This window comes from Capronia coronata (genome assembly GCF_000585585.1).
Source record: "Capronia coronata CBS 617.96 chromosome Unknown acBCG-supercont1.4, whole genome shotgun sequence".
Taxonomy (NCBI): domain Eukaryota; kingdom Fungi; phylum Ascomycota; class Eurotiomycetes; order Chaetothyriales; family Herpotrichiellaceae; genus Capronia; species Capronia coronata.
Window position 1 is genome coordinate 1,548,772 of NW_006912896.1, and position 25,289 is coordinate 1,574,060.

Genomic DNA, 25,289 nt, shown 5'->3' on the forward strand with positions numbered 1-25,289 from the left:
GAGGCATATGGCGAGGGTCTAATCTCGAAAGGGCAGTTTCACGAGCGGTATGATCCGCACGTACTCGATGCTTTGGTTGGTTTATGTTCCGCCACAGTAGATAAGTCCCTCTGCACCAGTGGCAAGACGTCGCCAATTGGTCAGTGGCTCCATTTCCATTTTAGGCAATTTGGCGGAAATGCCGCCCACATTTGATGTGATTTGACTGTTCATACCAGAACGAGATCCAATAACGATCGCAACACCAGAACTCAACATGATAAGGGTCAATGATTTAAGATGCCACCATGTCCGCCTCGAGATGCTGTGGTATGTTGCACAAGTCTTCAACGCTCGCCATGGACACCACAGACAATGCTCGTCGTTCGGCGGAAACGCCCGTCTGGGAAGGATCGAAGGAAGCCCAGGCCTTCGGAGATGAGACGTCTAAGGTAACTCTGACCCCGCGGGGCTGCAGGACATGGAGCATCGCTGACAGCCGTCATAGGAGCCTAAACTCGACATCCAGATGGGGGAGATGGACGTTCTTGACGACAAAGCTGCCCAAGCAATTCTTCCATATGAAGCCGATGACTCTCCTTTTCCAGAAGTGAGAGCAGTCGTCTCCCCCAAGGATGATCCTGATATGCCGGTCAACACCGTCAGGATGTGGACAATCGGCATCGTTTTCACCATAGTAAGTGCCGCCCAATCGACGCTGCTGTCAAAGGACTTGGACGATGAGGACTAATGTATGGACAGATCGGAAGCGGGCTCAACCAGTTCTTCAACTTGCGCCAGCCCAGTGTCACCATCAGCTCCCTCGTTGCTCAGCTTTTAGCCTATCCACTGGGTTGTGCCTGGGCGAAGTTTGTGCCCATCGGGATCATGAATCCCGACCGGGACTTCAATGTCAAAGAGCATGCATTGATCACAATCATGGCCAACGTGTCCTTCGGGTCTGCTGCCGCCACCCAAGTCATCGAGGCCATGGTCAAGTTCTATGATCTGCCGTCGCAGGGTGGCTACGAGGTGCTTTATTGTCTCACCACGCAGCTTCTCGGCTTTGGCATCGCCGGCGTGTCGTACCGCTGGTTGGTGCAGCCGGCAACCATGATCTGGCCAAGTGCACTATCCAACGCAGCTCTTTTCACCACTTTGCACTCCCGACTCAACTTGGTGGCGGACGGCTGGAAGATCTCTCGCGGCAAGTTCTTCACCTACGTCTTTGTGGGAGGAGCCATCTGGTACTTTGTTCCGGGCTTCCTGTTCAAGGCGTTGAGCTATTTCTCCTTCATCTGCTGGATTGTGCCACACAATGTGGTGGTCAACACCCTTTTTGGACAGACCACCGGCCTGGGTATGTCGATGATCACGTTCGATTGGGCTCAAGTGGTCTATGCCAATCAGAGCCCCTTGTTGGCTCCAGCCTGGGCCGGGCTCAATGTGATGGGCGGCTTCGTCATGTTTTTTTGGATTGTCGCGCCTGCCATTTACTATACCAACACCTGGTACTCGGCCTACATGCCGCTCATGAACTCCAACACCTTCGACAATACTGGGAAGACGTACAACACCACCCGCATCATGAATCCAAATGGCACTGTCAACAAGGAAGCGTATGAAGCCTATTCTCCCATGTTCCTGCCTGCCGCCTACGCGCTCACCTATGGCCTCTCGTTTGCCAATCTGACGGGCATCTTTCTTCATGTCGGGCTGTACTATGGCAAAGACTTGTGGTCTGGATGGAAGGGCACCTCCAAGCAAGATGTTCACGCAAGAATCATGTCACGATACCGGCAAGTCCCGTGGTGGTGGTTCGCCGTCATCACTGTCGTCATGCTGGCTCTCAGCATTGTTACCAACGAAGTCTACCACACGGACCTGCCAGTTTGGGCCGTCTTCCTGGCATTCCTACTACCCGTCATCTACTTTTTGCCTGTGGGCATCATCAAGGCCGTCACCAATGTCAGCACAAATCAACTGAACCTGATCACCGAGTTTATAGGAGGCTATGCCTTCCTGGGGAAGCCGATCGCAAACATGAATTTCAAGTTTTATGGATATGTCGCCGTGTCACAGGGCTTGGAGTAAGTGTGTTCTTTCCAAGATGAACTCCTTCGGCAGAACTAACATTTCATAGGTTCGTGGCCGACATGAAGCTCGCGCATTACCTTCACATTGCTCCACGAACGGTCTTCTGGGCACAGGGTATCGCAACTGCGGTCGGTGCAATTGTTCAGTGCGGCGTCACTGTCTTCCTCATTACTAACATCAACGGCATTTGCGGCGCGGACGCCAATGGAGGTTATTCATGCCCCCATGGCCGTGTGACGTATTCTTCGTCTCTCATCTGGGGTAAGTTTCCTCGCCCAAGTCTCGTCTTATAGAGATGGGTTGCATTCCAAGGTCATTTTCGATGCTAATAACACATAGGTGCCTTGGGACCGGCAAGGAGTTATTCTCCTGGTCAGTTGTATGGCAAATTGCTGTGGTTCTTCCTTGTGGGACCCCTTGTCGTGATAATCACATGGCTACTTGCGCGCCGATGGGACTTCTTCAGATTCGTGTCTTGGCCCGTCATTTTTGGTGCCATGGGCCTCGTGCCTCCGGCCACCGGTGTCAACTTCTCATCTTGGTGGGTTGTGAACGTTATTTTCAACTTCTTCATCAAGAGACGCCGACCAGCCTGGTGGAACAAATATAGTAAGTGCTTTTGAGATGCAGATGCAGACCATTTCGAACGGAGACTGACCCAATCTCAGACTACGTCTTGTCCGCTGCGCTGGACTGTGGGGTCGCCGTCAGCACCGTCATCATCTTTTTCTGTATCTTGCTCCCTGGCGGAAAGCTCGACTGGTGGGGAAATTCGGTGTACGCGAAGACGGCCGATGGCCTGGGCACACCGTGGAAGGGTCTTCCAGCAAGAGGCTATTTTGGCCCCGAGAAAGGAACATGGCACTAGGTACGGATGCACGATGGCATGAGCTTGTCCTTCACAGATAATTACGACGCGGTGATGTTGATAGTCTTGTTTCTGACGATAGATACTGTACATAGACGAGCATACAATGGACTTTCATTCGCACTTTATGATAGAGAAGGGTAAAGTGGTAGGCTGAGGTCGATAGTAGGTTACTAGGTATCTTAGGTAATCATACGGCGGTACAAGGTTGATCCGTAACACGTGACGCCAATTACGCTAGTCTTGGCAAGGCTTGGTAGATTTAGAGTTATGACTACATACATGTACTAAGAACGCTTATCCCCGTGCCTCCGTCGTGCTTACTACCATTAACAGTTGGTATATCCGACCATTACCGAGTCCTACATACTTCAAGGTGTCAACTAGCAGGTACATGTCTTTGCAGACTGTCTGATAAAGCTTTCATATCACCTTACATATGAGCCGCATCTTGCTCCGCCTCGCAACAGTGACCAGGTGATGCAGAACTCCCAGGGATTCCACAAGTTCCGGGTCAAAGACAACAACAGCAACGACAACGAATTAGAAAGGGATCTTGATCCGCACGGAAGGCAGAAACGAGCATCGGTCGCGTGTAATAACTGTCGCATAAAAAAGAAACGATGTGACCAGAATTACCCACGCTGTGGAAAGTGCATCAGATCTCAAAGTCAGTGTAAATATGCCAATCCTGTCCCACACGCCGGCAATGATCCCGTAAGAAGAGCCTTGGAAGCCAGGGTGAGATGGCTGGAACAGATCGTCCAGCAAGTCACGGGCTTTGACCTTGCTCAAGTAGCAACGGACACTCGGGTTTCAGGTCGTTGGGAGGACCAGCGCGGTGGCTCATTGGACCAGGGATGGTGGTCCCCTAGTCCATATGCAATCGGCCATCCTGAAGGATTCTTCCTCGACGCACCGCGATCCAGAACTGGTTCGCCCGAGGAGACTGAAGGGCTGTCGGATGTCAACGAAGTCTTCAGCAAGAACATCGACTGTCGCACCCATTGGGCTCGAAGGCCGTTCCAGTCGTGCGACCCCGTCCTCCTCTCCTCCTTCCAAGACGCCAAAGCTTGTACCGACGAGTACTTTGACAGCCTGGGTTATCAGTACCCATTTCTGGACCGGGCCGAGTTTGCTAAAAGTCTCCAAGGACTCTACGATGGCCAGGCTGACGATGACTTTCACTATTTCTACCACATTACCGTTGCAATATCGATGCTCATAAGTTCCAACGATGAGGCTGCGTCGGAACGGTTCTACCATGCCAGCCGCACTTCGCTGCCGCGTGTTCTACGGCAGGAAAACCTCACAGCACTCCGGGCACTGCTCAGCTTGGTACTATTTTCACTCTTCTCAACATCGGGCCCGAGTGTATGGCATACGCTGGGTGCATGTATGCGTCTTGTAACATCCATGGGTCTCCAAAAGGCGCAACAGCCGGCCGAAACGGAGGCGCAGATGAAGCGGCATGAGTGGGAAAAGAGGTGCTTTTGGAGTGTCTATGCTCTCGACAGGCTGATCTCCATCACCTTCGGGAGACCGCTGGGCTTGGCTGACGAGGACATTACTGTCGATTTACCTGGCGAATATGATGACCAGTGGGTCGAAGCCCCACGAGCCTGCTCCATGAGTATTCCGCTCCATGTCATCAAGCTACGCCGCATATTTTCAAGGATATACCAATGTTGTGAGTTCATTATTTTCCATTCCCATTGACCTGCCAACTATGTGACATGACGGATGCTTATTGTTTGCCACGAAGTTTATCGCAAGCCGCAACCCGACCGTGACGGAGCCGGCGGCGACCGCGACGGCCGTCTCAACCAGATCATTCTGAGCTTCAGAAAGGAACTCGATACTTGGCGCATCGACGCCCCCGTGCTCCCCTGGGCCGTGCATTACTCGACCAGTTATTTCGACTATCTGTACTACACAACACTCATCCTGATGTACCGGCCCAGCAGCTTCAATCCCAGCCCAGACGCCACATGCGTCGTCGGCTGCGGCGATGCGAGCATCCAAGTCATCCGAGCCTTCTATGAATCCTACCTGGCTGACAGGATCAAGTGGATCCCTCTGACACTTTGCCAGATCTACGCCTCGGGCCTGACGCTGCTGTGGTGCGTCGAGCAAGTCGTCAAGGCCTGTGTAAGTGGCCGCCCGTCGCCGTGGAAAGTGCAAATGGCGACGCTGCAGTACGGCATTGACGCCGCCAGTACGTTGATGAAGGAGTTTGAAAACCGGAGGAAAGGCGTCGAGAGATTAGCCACCAAGTTCCAAGAGCAGGTCACTCTGGTCATGGAGAAGGCCAACATGGTCCCCGCCTTCTCGGAGACGGATGACCCAAACACCACACTTGGCTTTGACGATCCATATGAAGGTATCCTGGACGATTTCCAGTTCAATCCGCTAATGCAGTGGTTCGACGACGAACTTGGCGGCGTATACGGATTATGAAGATGTCGGAGCTGTCGGCATCACAACGAAAACTTGGTCACATCTTATATGCGAGGAGAATCTTGTCATACTGTATCAATGTCAAAGTTGGTCTTGGAGTAGTGGCGACTTCAAAGTCCTGGACCTTCCCCTCGAGGTCGTCCGTGTACTTATTGATGCCATTTTTCAAGACTGACGGGTTTGTCAGCGTGTCGAAACTATGGACCATCTGCGCCGACGCGATCTGTATCGGGACATTGATGTTTTTTTCTATGAGCAGCGACACTTCCATTCGACGTCTACTCTCCATGTTTGACCGCCGAAATGTCATTTATAAGCTTCGCGACATCTTCAACGGTAATGTTCGGTCCTAGGCTGCAGTGTGGCAGCGTTGCGTGAGCAGCAACCCCAACAATCATGACTCGACGTCCCCAGTTCCTGTCAAATCAATCCACTGTGGACCAGCAGACTATCGTGCAGTGTAGGGGATCTGCAAGTCGCCCGGCAGATCTGTAGCGGCGGACCGCCGGGGCCTGAGAGAGGCGGAAGCTTATTTGCACCTGAGGTATAACCGTGAGCAACAAGGTCGGAAAACGACTGGCACCACTACCATCTTTCTTGTGAAGGATTATGCCGGAGGCCTCTGTTTTGTCAAATGTCCTCGATGCTCCGAGACGAAGTGTCACCTTCGAGACAAGAGCGCCGAACGGGACCTCAACACTCACGACAGACCATTGTTGGTTTCGTTTGATGGTGACCTTCATCTACCAGGAGCCTACAGTATTCTTGTGCTTGTGCTATTCTTGCAGCCGTGGACTGCCTGTTATCATCGATTACATGTTGATAAGGCCATGGCCAAGCCATCATCGGGGAACCGGTCTCCTCTTGTGGAGCTTTGATATCGGGAAACTCGGTTATCCGCCATGAAATCAAACCCCGACAGCGCAGTTTCCCGCTCCTGGTTTATCAACATTCCCCCAATCTGGGGCGCACCGATATGAAGCCGGCCAAGTGTGAAGCGATAGGTGTATTGCAGATCAGGACACCCTTGATGTTAGTTCAGGACTTTTATCTCTGATATCTTTCGATATCCGCAGCTTCAAGGAGACTTGGCAGACTTGGAGGTGGTGGGCGGGTGACAACAACCCTCCCGTCGTGGCTATATACCTTCTCGCATCCTCGGAAGTGTGTGGGTTCTCAAACGATGAGTGTCGTTATATGATTTCTCCATCCACCTTTCCAACCTCCTCGAACCAGCCTTACCACTTGCCCGGAGCATCTGCCCATTCTCTTCTCTTTGATTATCCTTTCACGTGTTCGTGCCTCGAGGACCATGGTGACAAACGCTGGCGACATGCACAAAGACGTCTCAGAGACCAAGTCCGAGGGGCTAGACGTCAACTGCATGTCCAAAGAGGACTTTGCTGCTGGCGAAATCACAGATCTGGACGAGGCAGAAATCTTCCTGCGCGACAACAACTTTTCACCGGGCTACATCAAAGAACTGCTTGCAGACAAGAAACAGAACAGACGCCTGGTGCGCCGCGTTGACTTGATCTTGCTCCCATTGCTGGCTGGCACCTATGTCCTCCAGTATATCGACAAACAGGCCCTTTCGTACTCGGCTGTGTTCGACCTTTTCACCGACACAGGCACCACTCAGTACGAATACAGTTGGCTGGCGAGCATCTTTTACTTCGCATACCTCGCCGCCGAGTATCCTTTCACATACTTGGCACAAAAGACGCGCATGGCAAAAGTGATTGGATGCTGCGTGATCTCATGGGGCTCGATTCTAATGATCACTGCCGCTTGCCAGAACTTTGCCGGGCTTGCCACCTGCCGGTTCCTGCTCGGCGTCTTTGAAGCTCCCATCACCCCATGCTTCATGATGATCATCGGCATGTGGTAAGTTTACCCTCTGCTCCTCTCTCAAAAAGAATGCCTAGGTGCACAGATTGCTCTCCATGTGGCATAGATGGCTGACATACAGGCTGGCCGCAGGTACACTCGACAAGAACAACCCTTCCGTGCCGGCGTCTTCTACTGCTGCAATGGCGTAGGGTCCATGCTGGGCGGGATTTTCACCTACGCGATCGGTCAGATCGACACTTTCCCAGTTTGGAGAGCAGTGTTCCTCATCTGCGGTGGCATCACGGTGCTCTGGGGCATCCTGATCGTCATCCTCCTGCCTGACACCATCCTATCGGCGAAAAAATTTAGTCTAGAGGACAAAGCCATGCTGGTTGCTCGCGGCAAGCTCGGCAGAACGGGCATCCTCAACAAACACGTCAAGTGGTACCAGATCAAGGAGGCCCTCCTGGACCCGCAAGTCATGCTGCTCGCGCTCTTCATGCTTCTCAACGAGGTCATGAACGGAGGCATCGCCAACTTCGGCAAGCTGATTCTCAAGGGCCTCGTCCACAGTCCCCTGCTGACCACTGCTCTGGGGATCCCTCAGGGCGCGTTCCAAGTCTTCTGGATCCTGTCAGGCACCTACCTGGCCTCCAGAGTGCCCAACTTCCGAACCATCTCCATGGCCCTCTACATGATCCCAACCATCGTGGGCATCTGCATCATCTGGAAACTGGACCGCCAAGAGCACGAGATCGGCGTGCTGTTCGGGTACTACATTGTCGCATCCTTCGTCACGTCCCTGGTCGTGGCGTTGCAGATGCCCGGCGCCAACCTCGGTGGCTACACGAAGCGAGCCACCGGAACTGCCATCGTATTTGCCGCATACTGCGTCGGCAACATCATCGGCCCGCACGCCTTCCTGGCCGAAGAGGCGCCGTTGTATCCGACCGGCTGTAAAGTCATCCTTGCTTGTGCAGCCGCTCAGATCTTTGTTGCTGGCGCTTTGAGATTGCTCTTGATTCGCCGAAACAAGCAACGTGACGCCGCTGCCGCTGCCGCCCATGCTTCAGGGCCGGAACATGATGCAACCGAGGAGATCGCGGCTGACCTCACGGACTTTGAGGTATGTCTTCTAACTTGTTCCTAACGTTCTGGAGCCGAGCTGACTTGCTGTGCTAGAACCCTCGCTTTAGATACGTGCTATAAGATGGAATTGGAGCAAGTGACAAATGGAGGAATCATGAGTCAACGATGACAACAGGAGCTGCTTTGGTCGTGATGCTTTGGTAGTTGGGCTATGTTATATTGACCACTCACTCTTTTAGAACCAAGCAATATACTGAGTTTTCATATATGGATCGCCAATTGACTTGGCTTGGGTCAGTGGTGTCTAAGGCTCGACGCCATCTCGCGAGTCGCGATCTTGGATATGCCACGCTCAGAGAGAGCGCAGGATGGGGTTCCACGTTAGTCCATTAGACAACGGACTCACTGACTGCGCGTCTGGAACGGCCCCCAAATCGGCTCCCCAGTGCCACGGATGCGTCCTATGGCCTTGGAAATGAAAACAGACTGGTGGAATCCCACTGCACTCGCCCCTGAATCTGGACCTCTCTACAGGTATCATGTGGTAGCTGGGCTCAAGAAAAGAGTGCTACGATTACGTGAAAAGCATAGGCATGATTTTGTATCGGAATTTTGGTACCCAAACCAGTTACCGATTCAAGCTGTGGACATTTCCGGTATGGGGAGGTTTCCGTATCAACCTGATTTTCCCCAGACAATTGACTTTATTCCCTGCACTCTCCAAGTTGCCCCGTCGGATTTGCTCTGTCCTGCGGGCCTTTTCAATCTGTTGGTGGTGTGTTGCAAGTAATGCCCTTTGTTGCGAAGCCGGTAAATGTGAAAGACTTCTCCGGTCACTTGCACGAAGTTGTGAGAGTTGGTTGTCGAGCGTGCATGCTTGCTTCAGTCCTCTTGTGCTCAGTTCACCCAGAGAATGAGAGGGCGTCTCGGCAGCATTCGAGCGGGATTCGGCATCAGTGTGTGACTGCCGAGTTGGGGCTGGTGGTGCTTGGTCGAGCGGAGCAGCCGTGAAATCGGAGTTGTGTTTGTCTGAACGCTTTGATTGCCGTTGTTTCCTCGATCTGGCTTGTGATGGAAGTCGAGGGTTGTCCGAGAAGCGCAGGGCGGGGAAATGTTGATGTAGTCTCTCTTTGACATCCGACGAGGGGAATGCATAAAAGTCTCTGAGGTCAACATCCTCGTCCGTAATGTTGTATTTGCAATGCCCCTTTGCCGTCATGTGTTGCTGCACCGCTTGGCGAGTATTCCGCTGCGTTGCACAGTAGAGACACTCGTAACACCCGGAAATGACGAAATGGAAATAGGCCAGGAGTGATCCGACGTCGACCAACAGGTTCGCCGGGTCGACATATAAGCCATGGGCCTTTGACATGTGGACCAAATTCTGGTCCAGGTCTGGGCTCGGCTCGTTGCAGAATAGACATTGCGAGTCATCGAATTCGTAGTCGATGCTGGGAGATAGTGGATCGGCGACATCGTCTTCATGGTTGTACGGAATCTGTTCTTGAAACGGAGCATCAAGGAAGTCGCTTCGACCCATCTCAGGTCCCGCAATGGTAGTCATGCTGGTAGCCATAGTGGTAGTGGGAATGGTAGTGCCACAATCCAGTGGCATCGAACGTCAGAGGTTGTGGGGTAACAGAGACAGGTACTGAGATGAATGACGGTCGAGTGATAGTAGGAATGCTCGCTGGTAGTGCCGGGGAAATTGTGATGAAGATGGTCTGTTTATAACTATAGGAGTTGTGAAAGAAGCATCTATACCACTGCTCTGCGCAGAACTACACAATGGCATTCCCATCTCATGGGTGACTCATGTATAGTACCTGGTACTAAAGTAGTATGATGTGCAGCAAAAGGCCCCTAGGCGTTACTAACCATCCTGAAACACGCTTAAGTCGAGACTAAATACTTAGTGTAGCACCAAGCGGGTGCCAACCGAGTCTAGACCTAACCGACCGACCTCAGGCGAGAGACCTACTACCTCGACCTCAACCTCATCGAGACCTCTGGGTCAGAACAGCAGACACTCATCATTCATCAACCCATTCTGTTATGACATGGGTGGGCATGCCTAAACTTCCTGGCAAGTTGATACTCTTCCTGAAACGAACTGCGCCTCCTATCCGTATTTTGACCAGACCTCCGATGCCGATTGGATATCTGGCTACAAAGGTTGCGAAGGGCCAGGGCACCCCATCATGACTGGTCACAGAGGCTTACAACTCAAAAATATACAAGAATGAATGCAAGAGCGGGAACGCTGGTCTCGAGCGAAATTCCCAGGATCAAGACATCACTGCAACCGGTCGGCAGAGATACGTTGCAGTGCCGCCTTGACTCTCCCCAACGAGACTTGGCCATCGAACACAACCGGGGTGATCGCTGGACGCTGGGCGGGCCCGGGGCCGAAAGAAGCCGTCTGACATTCTCATAACAATATCGGACCACCACGTAGTTGTGGTCAATCTATCGAGTGTTATCTTATCAAGCCATATCGTGTCCTTGACCGGAACGATATCCCTTAACAAGAAGTTTCCCGACACGGAGAACACCGTTGTCCCAGATACTAGTACCACCCGAATATCGGCAAACTCGAACTTCAGTCTCGGAGCCTTTGGTTTTCCGAGCAATCAAACGGTATCATCAGGCCAGTCCCGTACCTAGTCAGTCATCTAGCAGCTACCACTTCTTGGCCGATCTCTCCTGCCGAACATCCAAGACCTGGCCGCGGGATCTGACTCCTACAGACGGCCAGCTACGGTAAAAGCCGATATGAACTAATCTATTATAGATAGATACGTCGAAGGTGTGAAAAGCAGTTGCCGAATTCGGGCTTCGTCTTTGGCTGAAAACCTGCCCAGAGCGTAAACGTTGGTTAACACCCTAAATGGCAAGCTTGTAGCATCCCACTGCACCGACCGGTTTGACTGCTTCATATAGTAGTGATATCTACCGGGCTTCTTACACCCGGTTGACATTTATACTCCATTCACACTTTATACATCATCAAGAATGACAGCCATACAAGAACAAGGACGGCCGTCCGTGAGACTCCCACAGGGGACCGTCGTGGGAATCACGCAACACGAAGACTTCGAGAAGCCAATACAAGCGTTTCTGGGAATTCCATATGCTCTACCACCCACAGGTGATCGACGCTTTCGGCCACCGGTGAAGATAGGAACATCGTCAGACGTGATCGACGCCTCTCGTTACGGGCCTGCCGCCCCAGGAAAACCTCTCTTGCGCACCGGACCCAAATTGGAATACAGCGAAGATTGCTTGACTGTCAATGTATTCCGACAGATTCCTGAAGAAGGCAGCGACGGTCGTCTTCTGCCAGTGGCAGTATATGTCCATGGTGGAGCGTTCAATCGTGGAAGCGCCTCGATGCACGACACCGCCTCGATGGTGGGCTGGTCGGAGCAGCCGTTTGTGGCTGTGTCGTTCAACTACCGGATCGGTGCACTGGGGTTCCTTCCGTCCAGTCTGAGTGCGAAGGAAGGGGCGCTTAATCTGGGGCTCAAAGACCAGAGGCTGCTGTTTGAGTGGGTTCAGGAGAACATCGAACTTTTCGGAGGAGACAAGAATGATGTTACGCTTTTCGGTCTTTCCGCTGGTGCTCACTCGGTATGTAATCCCATCTGACTGAAGAGTCACTATGATCTGGGTGTTTCCGTGGACTGACTGACTCGACTGTGCTCTTGGTGCATCCAGATAGGACACCATATGATGAGACATAACGACGAGAACCCCGGCCCTTTTCACCGAGTCATCATGGAGTCTGGGGCTCCTACATCCAGGGCCGTGCGTGCGTTTGATTCTGAACTGCATGAACAGCAGTTCCGTGACTTCCTAAGCGAAGCTGGCTGTCCAAGCGATCTGCCGTCGGCCGAGGTCTTCCCTTTCTTGCGCTCGCTGCCGCTGTCCGTCATCACCAAAGCGCAAGAAATCGTCTTCGACAGATATAATCCGTCATTGCGTTGGGCGTTTCAACCGGTCATTGACGGGGAGATGATTCTGCGTAGGCCGATTGAAACCTGGCGCTCAGGGAACTACTACAAGGTGCCCATCATGACCGGGTTCAACGGGAATGAAGGGTCTCTTTACGTGAACAAGCAAATGTCCACCAACGAACAATTCATCCACTTCTTCCGAACGCTCGTCCCGAAGCTGTCTGATGAAGACATAGCGACGATCGCCACGAAGCTTTACCCGGATCCCGAAACGTCCGGCGATCTCACATATAAGGAGACGCGGGAAAGCCCGGAGATCGGACCGCAGTACAAGCGTGTCGAGGCAGCATACGGTCAGTACGCCTATGTCGCTCCAGCCCGTCAGACCGCAGAGTTCGCCTCCAAGTCATCACCAGCGCCTGTGTTCCTGTATCACTGGGCACTGCCCACCACAGTCATCGGCGGCGCCAGCCATGCTGACAATCTGCGGTACGAGACTTATACCCCCGGAGTCCGCGCTCTGTCCGAGACGCAGAAGGAGATCTCGGGTATGTTGCACGCGTATGTCACAAGTTTCATCTGCAATAAGGGGAACCCCGATGCCATAGCCGGCAGGTTGGCGAAGAGACCGAAATGGGAGCCGTATCAGGCGGGAGAACAGCCCAAAACCATGATCTTCGGAAAAGGTATCGAGGAACTCATCGGTGGACCCAACACTGGTAAACCGGCTGAGCTGGTGTACGACGACTGGGCGCAAGAACAGTGTCGGTTCTGGGGGGATAAAGTTGAATTGACCCAGCAATAGAGCAGCTTGCGGCCGCTGAAAGATGAAGATAGACTTTGTGGAACTGTACGTCCTCCTAAGCAGCAGGGAGATTGGGGGCCTTGTTCTTATAGTCATATCCTCGGGTATAGAGTCACTGCGTCAACGAATGAGCCCATCCGCTCTGGCAGTCCTGGATTCTTGGGAAGCATAGAGATAGAGATAGTATGTCTCCCGAAATGTTTTTTCATGGCAGCACTGACCAACAATATCCAATTCCCATGAATGCCTATTTCGGCACGTGGTCCCTCTGTCTTTCTCCAGTCGTGAAGGATCTCCTCACATCTCTCTCCGCTGTGGTGTCTATCGGAATTCCTTTCAAGGGCAAACATCTTTGTTCGGTTGTACAGCTGTGGCTTGCTGTAGGATAGACCATATGTCACTTCGGGGGTGTCTCGAGCCAGTTGAAATTTGAATCAATGCGCGAATATTGTCCCATACCAGGGTTTTGTGGCACTGGCTTGCATGCATGTAAACAAGAGAGTAGCTATTGAAGTACAATGTACCTGCGCACTTCACTTCGTGGTCCGAGGAGGCCTTCGAGTTGCTGTGTATCACGTAATAGACACGGCTATGGGAAGGTCGTTTGCATGCGATCAACTGCGGCGAAAACCCGAGAGAAAACCGGACACGAAGAAGTGGACTTGAAACCAAGGATAGGCCTAAGGAAAGACAGAGCATGCAGATTCATGAAGAGTACTCCGGACAGGTAGGTACCCTGGTACTCAAAAGGTGTCCTTTAGCAGTGAAATTATGAGAAGACGGTAGTGGTGTCTTGAAGCACGCCCGGCCCATATGGGCGCCTGGAATTAACGGTATATAATCGGAAACTGCCGAATTTTGGTCCAAATCAAGTCCGGATTGGTGTAGTGGTCAACATCTCTGTCTCTCATTCCGTTTGAATTGAAACACAGAAGCCCCTGGTTCAATTCCTGGATCCGGAAGAATTAATTTTCTTTTTTTGGTTGTTTCGGCTCCTCTTTATGTTTCTTTTCCTCTATTTTTTTGGGCTCTTGCTTCTCTAGTTTGTGGGTCTCTCCACTTGAACGCGGCGAGTGGGTTCGAGCAGTGGAATCGGAGGCAGCTCAAGTTTTTGTTTTCTCGGTGGGCGACGGGGAGATGGGGAAAAGTATGGATACATGATCCGATCCTTCCACTGGCACCGTTCGTTAGAGCTACTGTGTCGGCGCAACACAGAGGGACATCTGGAGTAACATGGTGGAGCATATAATGGCGGAAGACATCGGCGTATCGAACATCTGTAGAGGTTTTTGTGAGATCCCGACACTCGTGGTGTCTAGATGATCGAAGAGAATCAAGCATGGAACGTCTCATTTCTCGACATAACTCAGCTTTAGTGGGAACAAACAGCCAGCCTTCCATGCTCTTCATGCTCTGTAGTGTCCTCCTCATCAACGGCTTCATGAACCCGTTCCCAAAGAGCCGCTGAGGTTCTCTGCCTGCAGCGCCGTTTGGTATCTCGCCGCTGTCCCTTGACAACCACTTATTGTCGCAATTATGCACTGATTCCAGCCCAGGAGTCGGCCTTGTGGCAGTAGGAATGAAATAAGTTGGGGAAAGTGAGCTCGAGATGTAGGAATTGACACTCAAGGTGTCTTCCCGGAGGCCATCCATGGAACCCCGCGTCGAGTGTGAGGAACAGCCTTGAAATGCATCAAGTCAAGGGATCGGAGAGCCTAAGGAGATGGGGTGATGACTCGAGTCCCTCCACCAGTACTGTAGTGCAAAAGAAAGAAGAATAAATTAGACGCACATGTTCAGAAGAGCTGGTAGAGGAGCGGGATTGACGAAAAAGGGGGGCGCAGGGACTTGGACGGGAGTGACGGCGTCTAAATCGGATCCTGAGAGACTCGACCGCCCGCCCAGGGCAGTGCATTGCAGCATCCTCACTCAGCCACAAACACATTGGCAGGGCGGGACGAAGAGAACAAGTACCTTGCCGTGAAGCAAAGGATTGGGCCCTGAATCTGGTAGTAGAGTTCACTCGCCCAAAAGTAAACCGCCTCAACTCTTTCCCATCCAGTTCTTCCGGTGTCTGGGAAGCAAACTGTCCTAGGGCGCAGGACCTCAAAAGGGGCATATGAAGCCCCTTAGCCCATACAGGCCGAAGAGGAATTCAGTCAGCTGGGAGACGACCCTCAAATGTGCGGTCTATAGCCTGCGACCTGCAGGGGTAGCGTTGTCTGGGTAAATCGCATGCTGGAAGCACGTATCCTTTGACCGTCACTATGGGCTCAATAATGAGGCTCACCAGCCTGACTCATGGCTAGTCGCAGAGTTCGACCCTTGGAGCAGAATGTAGTCCTCTGCCACTGATTTGCACCGCTAGAGCAAGGTTCCTGACATGTAAGCCCGGTCTGAATGGCCGTCCCGACCCCAAGCTCTCCGGCATAGCCTGGTGTGCCACAGCATGCAGAAGTGGCGCGGCAAGGAAGATGTTCTCCTCCGCCAATAGCATGTCCTCCTCAGACGCCGGAAGACGGATCTGGAGATGCGGATATCAGGCTGTCAGGCTGTCAGGGGAATTCCTTACCGTTCAACCGATGGCTGCATGTATAGTCTGGCCGGATCCGTTATTAGGCATCTTTCTCTCTCTGCCTGCAATCAGTCCATTCTATTCCACAACTCTCGCCAGGCATGCCGTGAACTCAGAGGCGTCAAGAAATATAAAAAGGCGAATGAAAGCTCTTTTCCAAACAATTGGTCCGCTGACACATTAGCCGCCCACAGTGTCGATGCAGCCTCGATGCGACCATCATGCGACCGCCGATGGCTTGAGCCACGGACTCGCCAATTTCCCCTACCAGTCTTGGGATGATAATTCTCGAAGATTCGTGAATCTAATTCTTCAGCACCTGCAGAAATGTGATACATTGTGGCGTTGGCGACCTGGCAAGTATTTCTGTATCCTTGGCAACCGGTCCTATACCGACATAGGTAGTCAAGTGAGAATACTCGCCTTGAAGGAGACGAGCTAAGCGGGTCTTTCTCCTGGGAGTCAACTCTCTGATCCTGTGCACAGACACTCCAGACATGGGATGTCATAACAGCATTTGCTGCTTCATTAGCTGCTAGGTGCTCTGGCGCACTAGGGATGTCAACATTCAGTCGCCCGAGAAGGAGAAATTCCCCCTAGCTCGGCCAAGGGAGCGTATCTAGCATTAGGCTAATGCAACAGAACACTTTCACCGTCGCTAGTGAGTAGATTCGGCGTACGCTGTAAGATTTTGGGCGCTGGCCTCCTCGATTATCTCAGGCACCAGCCGAGTTCCCTGGTATTCTCGTGATCAGACTCACCTCGGAGCTGCAATGGCCTTTCTGCACTAGCCATGACATGCAGTGGAAACAGGAAACAGAGCGCATGCGACGGGGCGACCATTGTCATTGTAAAGGGCATAAGGGCATAGAGCTCGTTCGGCCCGTTCGGCCGGGTCGTAGCTGTACCGGGATCTAGGCCGAAAACGACAATAGCCCTCACTTTTCCTGCCAACGTAGTCTGAGCTGCAGCCCCAGAGGCAGTACCTGGCGTTGCCTTAAACCCCCTTTCACAGTTTTTGCTCTCTTTAAGATCTCCTTTTTCAGTTGGCATAGGTTGTGGTCTGCGACTATTTCCAATGAGAGTCCACCAGGAAACGGTCGATCCAGTCTGTCGAGTCCCAGGTGGAGTGCTCTACCTTAGATCCACAGCAGCGTCTTGCTGCTCTGGATGGCAATCTTCGCCATGGATTGGGGGTGTTCCTATAAGTTCAAAGCAAACAGACTGCCGCCATGTAGAATCTCTGAAGAGGCACCCAACACCTCCACCTCACTCTCGACAAGCCAACACTCATTTTGTACCTGTATCAGAGGGCTGTGGCTGAGCCTATGGAGGGTACAGCTCAGGCTGAGACAGGGTCCTCGTCACCGCTTGCAGGCATGACCAGCAAGAAAGCCCGGAAAGACGGTCCAAAGGTATGTGTGCTAGCCCTAGAATGCTCCTTGATGAGTGTTCCGGAATAATAGTCTCCAGCATGTTCAGAAGCAGGTACGGCCAGATCGGAGACCGTCGCCGATGAGCAGTGTCGAGCAGAGAACAGCAGCAACGTCATCCAAGGAAACTAAGCAATCTGCCAAGACAGCCTCCCCCGATACTGCCTGTCTGCACCAATCCTATCCTGCCGGCATGGCCACACCCGAGGTGTCTCCAGAGGAGCTCGACTTGGATCTTCACGGGCTTCCTTGCCTCCCAACGAATACGAGGGAACAAAAAGGACCGTGAAGACCATGTCAGGTCAGACGTGGAAGGGGCTGTTCGGTCGCCCGAGACCACCGCGTGCATTTGGTGATCAGCAGTCTTGATGCAAAGGCTCTATTCACACACCAGACTTCGAAGGTTTCTTAACACCAAACGGGTCAACATTGTTTCAACAACTTTACGAAAGAAAGGTGCAGGAGGAATTTCAGAATCAGAGAGAAGATAAATTCAACACGCTGGGAGGTCAATGGAAGCAATCATCTAGCTAGGCCGAGGCTGCTTCCAACCCAATTCAGGCTAAGGATGATACAAAATATTCATCGTTATAACACATAGGGGAAGTATGGGCGATGATTGTGCTTACCAGACTGCTCGAGGTTCAACTTGAAGCATATTTCCCATGAACCTGTCGTCCCAATCTCTAGCCTACAGGCAGGACGAGTACAACATTGTCATGGCAAGGTTGGAACCAGATTTAGCCGTTCAAGAGGAAGGAAGCTTCATTCAGTGGCCGTCAATCTTTGGCCACATGAATTTTTTGGTTGCCGGGCCCGATTCAACATTGTGGCCCTTAACATCATCGTACATTAGCATGTCGATGCTAGGCTGTCCGGCAGGCGGTTGATCCGCGAACCGGCGCCTTTTGCGCTCGAAGGCACCAGGGTTTTCTGTGTCCCTTTCTTTCCTGAGTTTTCGTTTCTCTTCCTTCTGTCTCGCTGCCCGCCTCTCGTTCAGCAGGCGCTGAATCTCGGAGTGTCGGAACATCTCGATTTGCTCATCCGTGAGGGTTCTCTCGACGCCATCTTCGTAATATCCTAGCCCATCACCACTTTCATTTTGGTTCTTGTGATCACTGTCTGCCTCTTGTGCAGTGTGCTGGCCATGTTCGACTAGTTTTGGGATGGGCTGGCCCGGGAAATGGATGGAGTGGAAGAGGGTCAGTCGCTCGCAATCCAGTGGTTGTGTCATGGCGAAAGATGTGGCTACTGACGGGAGCAGCGGAGCAAGGAACTCATCAAATTCGTGGCATCGAGGCGCGGGGCGTGGTTGATGTCTTGACAGCGAGGGAAACCCCAGCCGTTGGACATTTGGAACTCATGATGGCAGAGTTCATGTATTCTGTAAATGTGAATTAAACTCCAGACCGGATATGGCAGGGTATGATGCCGCCCTATATACACAAAGCTGCTATGACTACTAGTGCCTAGATCAGCTGGTAACTAACCCACCTAGCGTCTTGGCGACTACAACACTTCATCGAACACCAAGGTCGATAAATCCATGGCAGTGAGCTTGCAATGTTCAACCTGTTCACGCTATTTCCGATAGCTGTTCTATATGGCGACAGAGTCTGCTTGTGTATGCCTTGCCTGAAGCCGACGATTTCCATTCAGAACATCGCTCTGCTCTACTGCTGTGTTAAACAAGCATAGCCCTCTGTTGATCAGGTACTTTCCGATTCCCCATTCATAGCACCTCCCTTCTGCTCCTGGTATTTTGGTATCTCCTCCCCAGCGCGCCATTTGAACTGACTTCCTGGATGGTCTTCAGGGAGTCTTTTGGACCCAATATAGACTTCCCTCGCGGTTGCGCCCGGCTTCTCAGCTTTCGTCCTAAACAGGCCCCGGCGCTGCAGCTCTGGAATGAGGTATTCGATGATGTCTTCGAAGGAGCCCGGGTTGGCAAGATGGGCAAGATTGAACCCATCAACGCCTGTAACGTTCACCCATCTCTCCAATTCGTCAGCCACGGTTGTGGCACTACCAATCAACTTCGCCTGAGAACCCCCAATGGCTAGGTACTCAACGATCCGTCTCTTGGTCCATGGTAGGTTGTCAGTCCCAGGGACGGTGCTAGACCATCGCCGAACAACTGATGAAACGTTGGGTGACCCGTTGAGAGCAAGATCTTCGTCGTCTCCATATACAGAGAGGTCGATACCCGTCCATCCACCAAAAAGGGCCAAAACACCTTCGGTGTCGGCATACTTGAGATGTTCGTCTCGTTTGGCGTACGCCTCTTCATCGGTTGCGGCGACAATTACCGTGATTCCGAGGATGACTTTTATATGATCCGGATCTCGATTTTCTCTCTTTGCAACTTCGCGGATACTATCAACTGTTGCCTTGACCCTCTCAGGAGTTTGTCCGCCAATGAAAATGGCTTCTCCGTGCTTCCCTCCGAAGTTGTTTCCGGCTTCCGAGACGCCGGCCTGAAAGAGGAACGGAGTGCGCTGCGGAGACGGCTCAACAAAGTGAGGTCCAGGAACTTCGAAATACTTGCCCTTGTGGTGAATCTGACGGACGGCATCACTTGATATGTAGACCCCCTGCTCGCGGTCGGCCAGGACAGCGTCGTCTCTGAAGCTTCCTTCCCAGAGCTTATAGAGCACCTCCATATACTCGTGCGCGATCGCATACCGCTCATCGTGAGGGATCTGTTCTTTCAGACCATGGTTGCGAGCCGCACTATCGAGATATGATGTGACAATGTTCCAGGCAAAGCGACCCTCGGCCAAATGATCGACTGTGGAAAGCCGACGAGCAAGTGCATACGGCTTTTCATACGTCAAGCTGGCGGTAACCCCAAAGATCAAGTTTTCCGTCACCGCAGCCATCGCCGGCACCAGGTAGAGAGGGTCGCTGACTGGAAACTGCGCCCCAGACGACAAAGCTGGAACGACATTCGCAGGGCCCTTGTATACATCATAAGGTCCCAGCGTGTCAGCGATGAACATGGCGTGAAATCCGGCCTTGTCGAGTAGTTGTGCCAAATCGGTCCAGAACGACAACTTCGTGTACTGGTCGGTCTTGTTCCTTGGGTGTCGCCACTGTCCAGCTGCCAGATGGCCTGGAGTATTCATCACGAACGCATTCAGAATGATTTGTTTCTTGCCGTTGCCAGCAGTGCCAACATTGGTATCAGAGTCAATGGGCGGGACATCAGTGCTTTTGTCCTCCGCCATTGTTCTGTGTAAAGTAGCAATTCGCTCGAATTCTCAATAGATATGCACTATACGATAGAATTTCTGGTTTCTCTTTCGAGGCTCTCTAGTAACTGGAAGATCAGAGGAGAGTTTCTTTGAGGAAGCAGCAAGCATTCCTTTGGGGGAGTGAGCCTTTTCGCTACCCACTCAGCTTGCAGGACTGTCGATGTCGCCATTCTGCCGATAATGTGCCAACGTACCATCGGCCATTCACGGATATCACGCCTTGTCAGGATAAAACAACCCCATTCATCAACTCATAAGACGCTTAATCTGACGACTTGCGAACTCCACCGAGCGTAATCCCTGGATGGGGGGCCTGCATGATGTCTGGGCGGTATTCTGTCTTGATTGTGGATTGATGAAACGGGTCTTCGCCGCGGGGCAGTGCTATCGGCTTGGGATAGCCAGTACAAGTACTTTTGTGAGTTGTCACTCTCCCAGTTCACACAGAGCGAGAATCGAGGAGAAGGGAGAATGGAGAAGGTCTCAGACGCGCAACTAAACGTGTTGGCCTGGGACGCCTTATAACTTGGAATAACACCGGCATTAGTATTCTCCGGACAGGATATTCTGTCAGAGGCTATATTACTATCAAATGTTCAGATTACTATACGGCAAACTTAGTGTGTCTTACTAATTATATCAACTGTCCAGGGAATACCTAACGACAGTGGGATGTACTTTACACTCATAGCCCTCTGACCCGCGAGCCTGCCTGGACCCAGGATCCGCTCGGAGAACGCTCAGTCATCCAAGCCCCTGAAATGTTTTTTTGCAGAATCACTAAACAATCCATCAGGTAATACATGCCTACTAAGCAACATGCTTCCGAGACATACGAGACGAATTGCAGCAGCTTTGCTCAGTTGCTGCCTGGCGGCCCCATACTCTCTGTGATTGAGCAGTGGAACTTCCTGTGAGACTCTCTCTCATCGGACTGGTCCAGGCAGCGAATCCAGCACCAAGTTCGACCCCAACTAGGTCCAGCAACAGGCCAAGTCTGAGATGTCGATTAGTAGTATCCGTGCAGTATTAAACTGGAATCCCCCTGTTGTATCTTGTTCGACTCTCTCTCTCTCTCTCTCTCTCTCTCTCTCTCTCTCTCTGTGTGGGTGTGTGTGTCTCTCAACTTCTGAAAAAGGAGTATTCTTAATAGGAACTGCATTTCTGGGATCCCTCCTTCAGCACATCCGAATCACAGCTAGACAACATTTCAAGATGGCCGGCAAACTCATCCTGATGACGGGCAGTACAGGCCACGTCGGATACCGAACCTTGATCGAGGCTTTGTCGAAAGGGTACAAAGTCAGAGCCGCCGTTCGGTCAGAAGCAAAGATTGCTGAGCTCAAGGCTGCAAAGCCCTCGCAGCCATACCTTGATCAACTCTCCTTCGTCATCGTCTCCGACATGGAGAAAGACGGAGTGTTCGACGAGGCGGTCAAGGACGTGGACTTTATCGTCCACATTGCATCTCCCCTGCCAGGACCATCTGATGACCACGAGGCAGCGATCATCCAGCCAGCTATTCGCGCCACCTTGAGCATTCTTCACTCCGCCCTCAAACAGCCGTCAGTCAAGCGAGTGGTCATCACCTCCTCCGTGGCAGCGGTCCTTCCTCCCGACGCAAGGGAGTTTACCGTGGACAACGTCGAGCCCGAGCCGCAGGGACCCTACGGGAACCCGTTCGAAGCTTATATGGCCAGTAAGAAACTAGCATACCATCGGACTCTGGACTTTATTGCCAACGAGAAGCCCATCTTCAATATCGTCCACATCATGCCCAGCTTCGTCGTCGGCAAGAACGCACTAGCATCTAGTCCAAAGGACGCGTTGTCGGGGTCAAATGCCATCGTTATGACCCCTGTAATGGGTCAGCACAATCCAGTAGGGATGATGGCGGCTGTCTGCCATGTCGACGACGTTGCCTTTGTGCATATCGCTTCGCTGGAACCCGGCATTCAAGGCAACCGGAACTTTGGAGTCAATTATCGAGGCGACAAGCCAGTCGTGTGGGATGATGCCATCGAGATTGTGAAAAAGCACTTCCCCAAAGAAGTCGAGAAAGGTGTGTTTCCTCTTGGGGGGTCGATGAAGTCATTGCCAGCAGGGTTCGACGCCAGTCAGACAGAAGAGGTTTTTGGTATCAAATTCAAGGACTTTGAAGAACAGATTGTGAGCATCGCAGGCCATTACGCAGAAGTGGTTGCAAACGCTTAAGGAGAAAAGAGAAAGAAAAGACGAGACGAGGCTGAAGGAGAAAGGGGAAAGGTGACGAAAGGGGGAGAGCGAGGGGGAGGGGAGGGGAATGGGGAGGAAGAAGGCTGCCGCCCATCGGCGATGTTTTGTGCCGATATGTGAAACCGCAGCTTGCACCTCGATACACTCACTATTGATTACCTGTGCTCACAAGATGGACTAAATATGATTGGAACTGGAACTTGATTACTTTTCCGTCCTAAACAAGTCTATTTGAATGTGCATTATCCTCGTACAATCTTGCCCGTTAGATCTGGTCTTTGATAGCGGTCGAGGAAGTGGTTGCTCTCTCAGTGGTCGACCAGCATAACCAGCCGTCGGTTATCGTGACGCGACCACTTTTCCCAGGTGCAAGTTGTGACATCACTCTTTTCTCATCGAGCCCTGTAGTGCAAAACACCTTGCCAATTCCATGTTGGGGTGGGAGACGCAGAAGATGCTCTCACCCACTACTCTGTCCTGACCATTCCTGATCAGATTGTTGCTTTTCAAGCTCTCTACATTACCTAACATATAAATCTCGTCTCCAGTGCCCTCGTCCACGCCAGCACCAGCTCGTTTCACCACCCCATCCACCGCCAGTGTCAACAAAAATCCAATGAGTCCCGACTCGAATCCCAGCCAGATCGAAATGTCTGCCGCCACAAAAGCCATGCTGGGCAAGGTCCGCAAACTGGTGCCTCCTATGCTCGAGAAATTCCACAAGGGACAGCTGGGCCGGGTTGCTGTCATCGGTGGCAGCGCAGACTATACAGGAGCGCCCTACTTCTCTTCCATGGCTTCGGCTCGGCTGGGCTGTGACTTGTCCTACGTCTTCTGCGAGCCCTCCGCGGCCCAGACCATCAAATCGTACTCGCCCAACCTGATGGTGTCTCCGATTCTCAGATCGACCGCTTCGATATCCCAAGCGCAGAAAGACAAGGATCCCTCTGGTGAAGACCTGGCAAAACCTATATTGGACATGCTTCCCCGACTGCATGTGCTCGTCATTGGACCTGGCTTGGGAAGAGACATCATTACGCAGAAACAAGTCAAGGCGGTCATTGCTGCAGCTAGGAAACACGACCCTCCCATCCCCATGGTCCTGGATGCTGATGCTCTTTGGCTGGTCCAGACCGATCCGGATCTGATCAAAGGCCACAAGGAATGCATCTTGACTCCTAACGTGGTCGAGTTCGGCCGACTCGCCAAGTCCGTGGGCTACGACCAAGGCAAAGGTGATCCGGAGAAGGCGTGCCAGGAGCTGTCGAAGATTCTGGGTGGGGTGTGCATCGTCCAGAAAGGCGCAGTGGACTTCATCTCCCAAGGCCTCGACACTATCATCTGCGATCTTGAAGGCGGGCTGAAACGGTCAGGTGGCCAGGGAGATACATTGACTGGATCCCTGGGCACATTCCTCGCATGGCGTGAGATCTACCACGAGGGTCTCTGGGATGTTGGCCCGGAGACGATGAGTCGAGACGAAACACTACTAGTGGCCGCGTTTGGCGGGGCTTCAATCACGAGGGAATGTTCGCGACGGGCTTTCCAGAAGCGCCAGAGGAGCTTGCAGGCAAGCGATCTCACAGACGAAGTGCACAACTCGTTCCTTGCACTCATCGGCGAGCCTGACGAGGGCCCCAAGCAAAACCTCTAATGCAATTGGATGGATCGGATGAGCATGCAAAGCCTCACGCTGCTTGATGCCTGGTTTAAGTGATGCAATGTAACATACACGAAGTCCTTGAAGCGAAATGATTTATGGACCAGCTCCAGTGTCGAAATTGATGATGCACCTGGAACTTTATGGACAGGTATTGATTCCGCAAGGCGCTCGTCGCACAACTTGTTTCATTGTGTTGTCTGAACTCGTATTTGAAAAGCTCCAAGCATTGCCCCCAGTAAACACAGTTGCTTAGTCGTATATCGAAACGCCATTGTTCTTCTTTAGCCGTTGCAATCTTTCCACTTCCGCCTTTCTATCCCTCTCTTGATAGAACTTGACTAGTTCGGACATGTCGGCGGTACCATTACCGGCGGACACATTGAAAGGCGACCCGAAGTTCATTGTCCTGTTGTGATAGGTAAGCTTTAACGCTAATAAGAGCATGCAACTAGAAGAATCACGCACTCTGGCATCCTCAATGGCGAACCGCTCTCGTCTCGCGGGCTGGAGGAAAAGAGCTGCCGATCTGCTGCAGCCTGTTCCATGATCGTCGTGTGTAGGATGTTTGCTCTTTGATCCTCCTCTCTGCGAGCTTCCCATTTTTTGACGATTCGAATCAAGGCATTGTCCCCGGGAGAGCTTGCTACATAAGACCACAGAATCACTAGAGGCACGGCCGCTATGGTGATGTAAAATCCTTTCTGAGGCAGTTGTCAGTATCCTCCTACATGCCTCGAACCAAGAGACTCACGCCAAACGATTCAGTGCTTGGTCCTGCATCGACATGAAGAGCACTCTCTCCGGGATGGGCGTCGTGACCGTGACCGTGGTCGTGGCCAGCTTCGTGTCCGGCGTATCTGCGTGGTTGGTGTCGGATAGACCGCCTCAAGGGACGAGCTGCGACTCTCGCCCCTCTTGACACAAACGACATGGCTGTGTATGCTGTAGGAGAGGTGCGGTGTTCAGGCGCAGTCGCAAGGTGTTTCCAGCATTGACGTCTCTCCGAAGTCAAGTTCGACCGAATTGGCAGACTTGG

The 25,289-nt window shown here is 52.3% G+C and overlaps 11 protein-coding genes across 11 annotated transcripts; 7 read left to right on the plus strand and 4 right to left on the minus strand.

The window, feature by feature from the left end:
• Positions 1-338: 338 nt before the first annotated feature.
• A1O1_05111 (OPT family small oligopeptide transporter) lies at positions 339-2,944 on the plus strand (the record flags this gene model as incomplete). The annotated part of the gene is made up of 6 exons (XM_007725998.1): positions 339-431; positions 488-676; positions 742-2,069; positions 2,123-2,337; positions 2,416-2,685; positions 2,745-2,944. 6 exons carry the CDS (start codon positions 339-341, stop codon positions 2,942-2,944), a joined length of 2,295 nt encoding a protein of 764 aa, XP_007724188.1.
• Positions 2,945-3,424: 480 nt separating this feature from the next.
• A1O1_05112 (uncharacterized protein) lies at positions 3,425-5,404 on the plus strand (the record flags this gene model as incomplete). The annotated part of the gene is made up of 2 exons (XM_007725999.1): positions 3,425-4,634; positions 4,710-5,404. The coding sequence occupies 2 exons, from the start codon at positions 3,425-3,427 to the stop codon at positions 5,402-5,404; spliced, it is 1,905 nt and encodes a 634-aa protein (XP_007724189.1).
• A 1,312-nt stretch (positions 5,405-6,716) lies between these two features.
• Positions 6,717-8,446, plus strand: A1O1_05113 (uncharacterized protein; the record flags this gene model as incomplete). The annotated part of the gene is made up of 3 exons (XM_007726000.1): positions 6,717-7,291; positions 7,388-8,363; positions 8,420-8,446. 3 exons carry the CDS (start codon positions 6,717-6,719, stop codon positions 8,444-8,446), a joined length of 1,578 nt encoding a protein of 525 aa, XP_007724190.1.
• A 508-nt stretch (positions 8,447-8,954) lies between these two features.
• On the minus strand, positions 8,955-9,902 carry A1O1_05114 (uncharacterized protein; the record flags this gene model as incomplete). Its single annotated transcript, XM_007726001.1, has 1 exon — positions 8,955-9,902. One exon carries the CDS (start codon positions 9,900-9,902, stop codon positions 8,955-8,957), a length of 948 nt encoding a protein of 315 aa, XP_007724191.1.
• A 1,439-nt stretch (positions 9,903-11,341) lies between these two features.
• A1O1_05115 (triacylglycerol lipase) lies at positions 11,342-13,090 on the plus strand (the record flags this gene model as incomplete). Its single annotated transcript, XM_007726002.1, has 2 exons — positions 11,342-11,959; positions 12,047-13,090. 2 exons carry the CDS (start codon positions 11,342-11,344, stop codon positions 13,088-13,090), a joined length of 1,662 nt encoding a protein of 553 aa, XP_007724192.1.
• Positions 13,091-17,044: 3,954 nt separating this feature from the next.
• On the plus strand, positions 17,045-17,387 carry A1O1_05117 (uncharacterized protein; the record flags this gene model as incomplete). The annotated part of the gene is made up of 2 exons (XM_007726003.1): positions 17,045-17,080; positions 17,139-17,387. 2 exons carry the CDS (start codon positions 17,045-17,047, stop codon positions 17,385-17,387), a joined length of 285 nt encoding a protein of 94 aa, XP_007724193.1.
• A 480-nt stretch (positions 17,388-17,867) lies between these two features.
• A1O1_05118 (uncharacterized protein) lies at positions 17,868-18,332 on the minus strand (the record flags this gene model as incomplete). The annotated part of the gene is made up of 1 exon (XM_007726004.1): positions 17,868-18,332. The coding sequence occupies one exon, from the start codon at positions 18,330-18,332 to the stop codon at positions 17,868-17,870; it is 465 nt and encodes a 154-aa protein (XP_007724194.1).
• Positions 18,333-18,807: 475 nt separating this feature from the next.
• On the minus strand, positions 18,808-20,328 carry A1O1_05119 (uncharacterized protein; the record flags this gene model as incomplete). The annotated part of the gene is made up of 1 exon (XM_007726005.1): positions 18,808-20,328. One exon carries the CDS (start codon positions 20,326-20,328, stop codon positions 18,808-18,810), a length of 1,521 nt encoding a protein of 506 aa, XP_007724195.1.
• Positions 20,329-21,570: 1,242 nt separating this feature from the next.
• Positions 21,571-22,569, plus strand: A1O1_05120 (uncharacterized protein; the record flags this gene model as incomplete). Its single annotated transcript, XM_007726006.1, has 1 exon — positions 21,571-22,569. One exon carries the CDS (start codon positions 21,571-21,573, stop codon positions 22,567-22,569), a length of 999 nt encoding a protein of 332 aa, XP_007724196.1.
• Positions 22,570-23,206: 637 nt separating this feature from the next.
• On the plus strand, positions 23,207-24,244 carry A1O1_05121 (YjeF; the record flags this gene model as incomplete). The annotated part of the gene is made up of 1 exon (XM_007726007.1): positions 23,207-24,244. One exon carries the CDS (start codon positions 23,207-23,209, stop codon positions 24,242-24,244), a length of 1,038 nt encoding a protein of 345 aa, XP_007724197.1.
• A 258-nt stretch (positions 24,245-24,502) lies between these two features.
• Positions 24,503-25,184, minus strand: A1O1_05122 (uncharacterized protein; the record flags this gene model as incomplete). Its single annotated transcript, XM_007726008.1, has 3 exons — positions 24,503-24,659; positions 24,719-24,954; positions 25,005-25,184. The coding sequence occupies 3 exons, from the start codon at positions 25,182-25,184 to the stop codon at positions 24,503-24,505; spliced, it is 573 nt and encodes a 190-aa protein (XP_007724198.1).
• Positions 25,185-25,289: the final 105 nt, after the last annotated feature.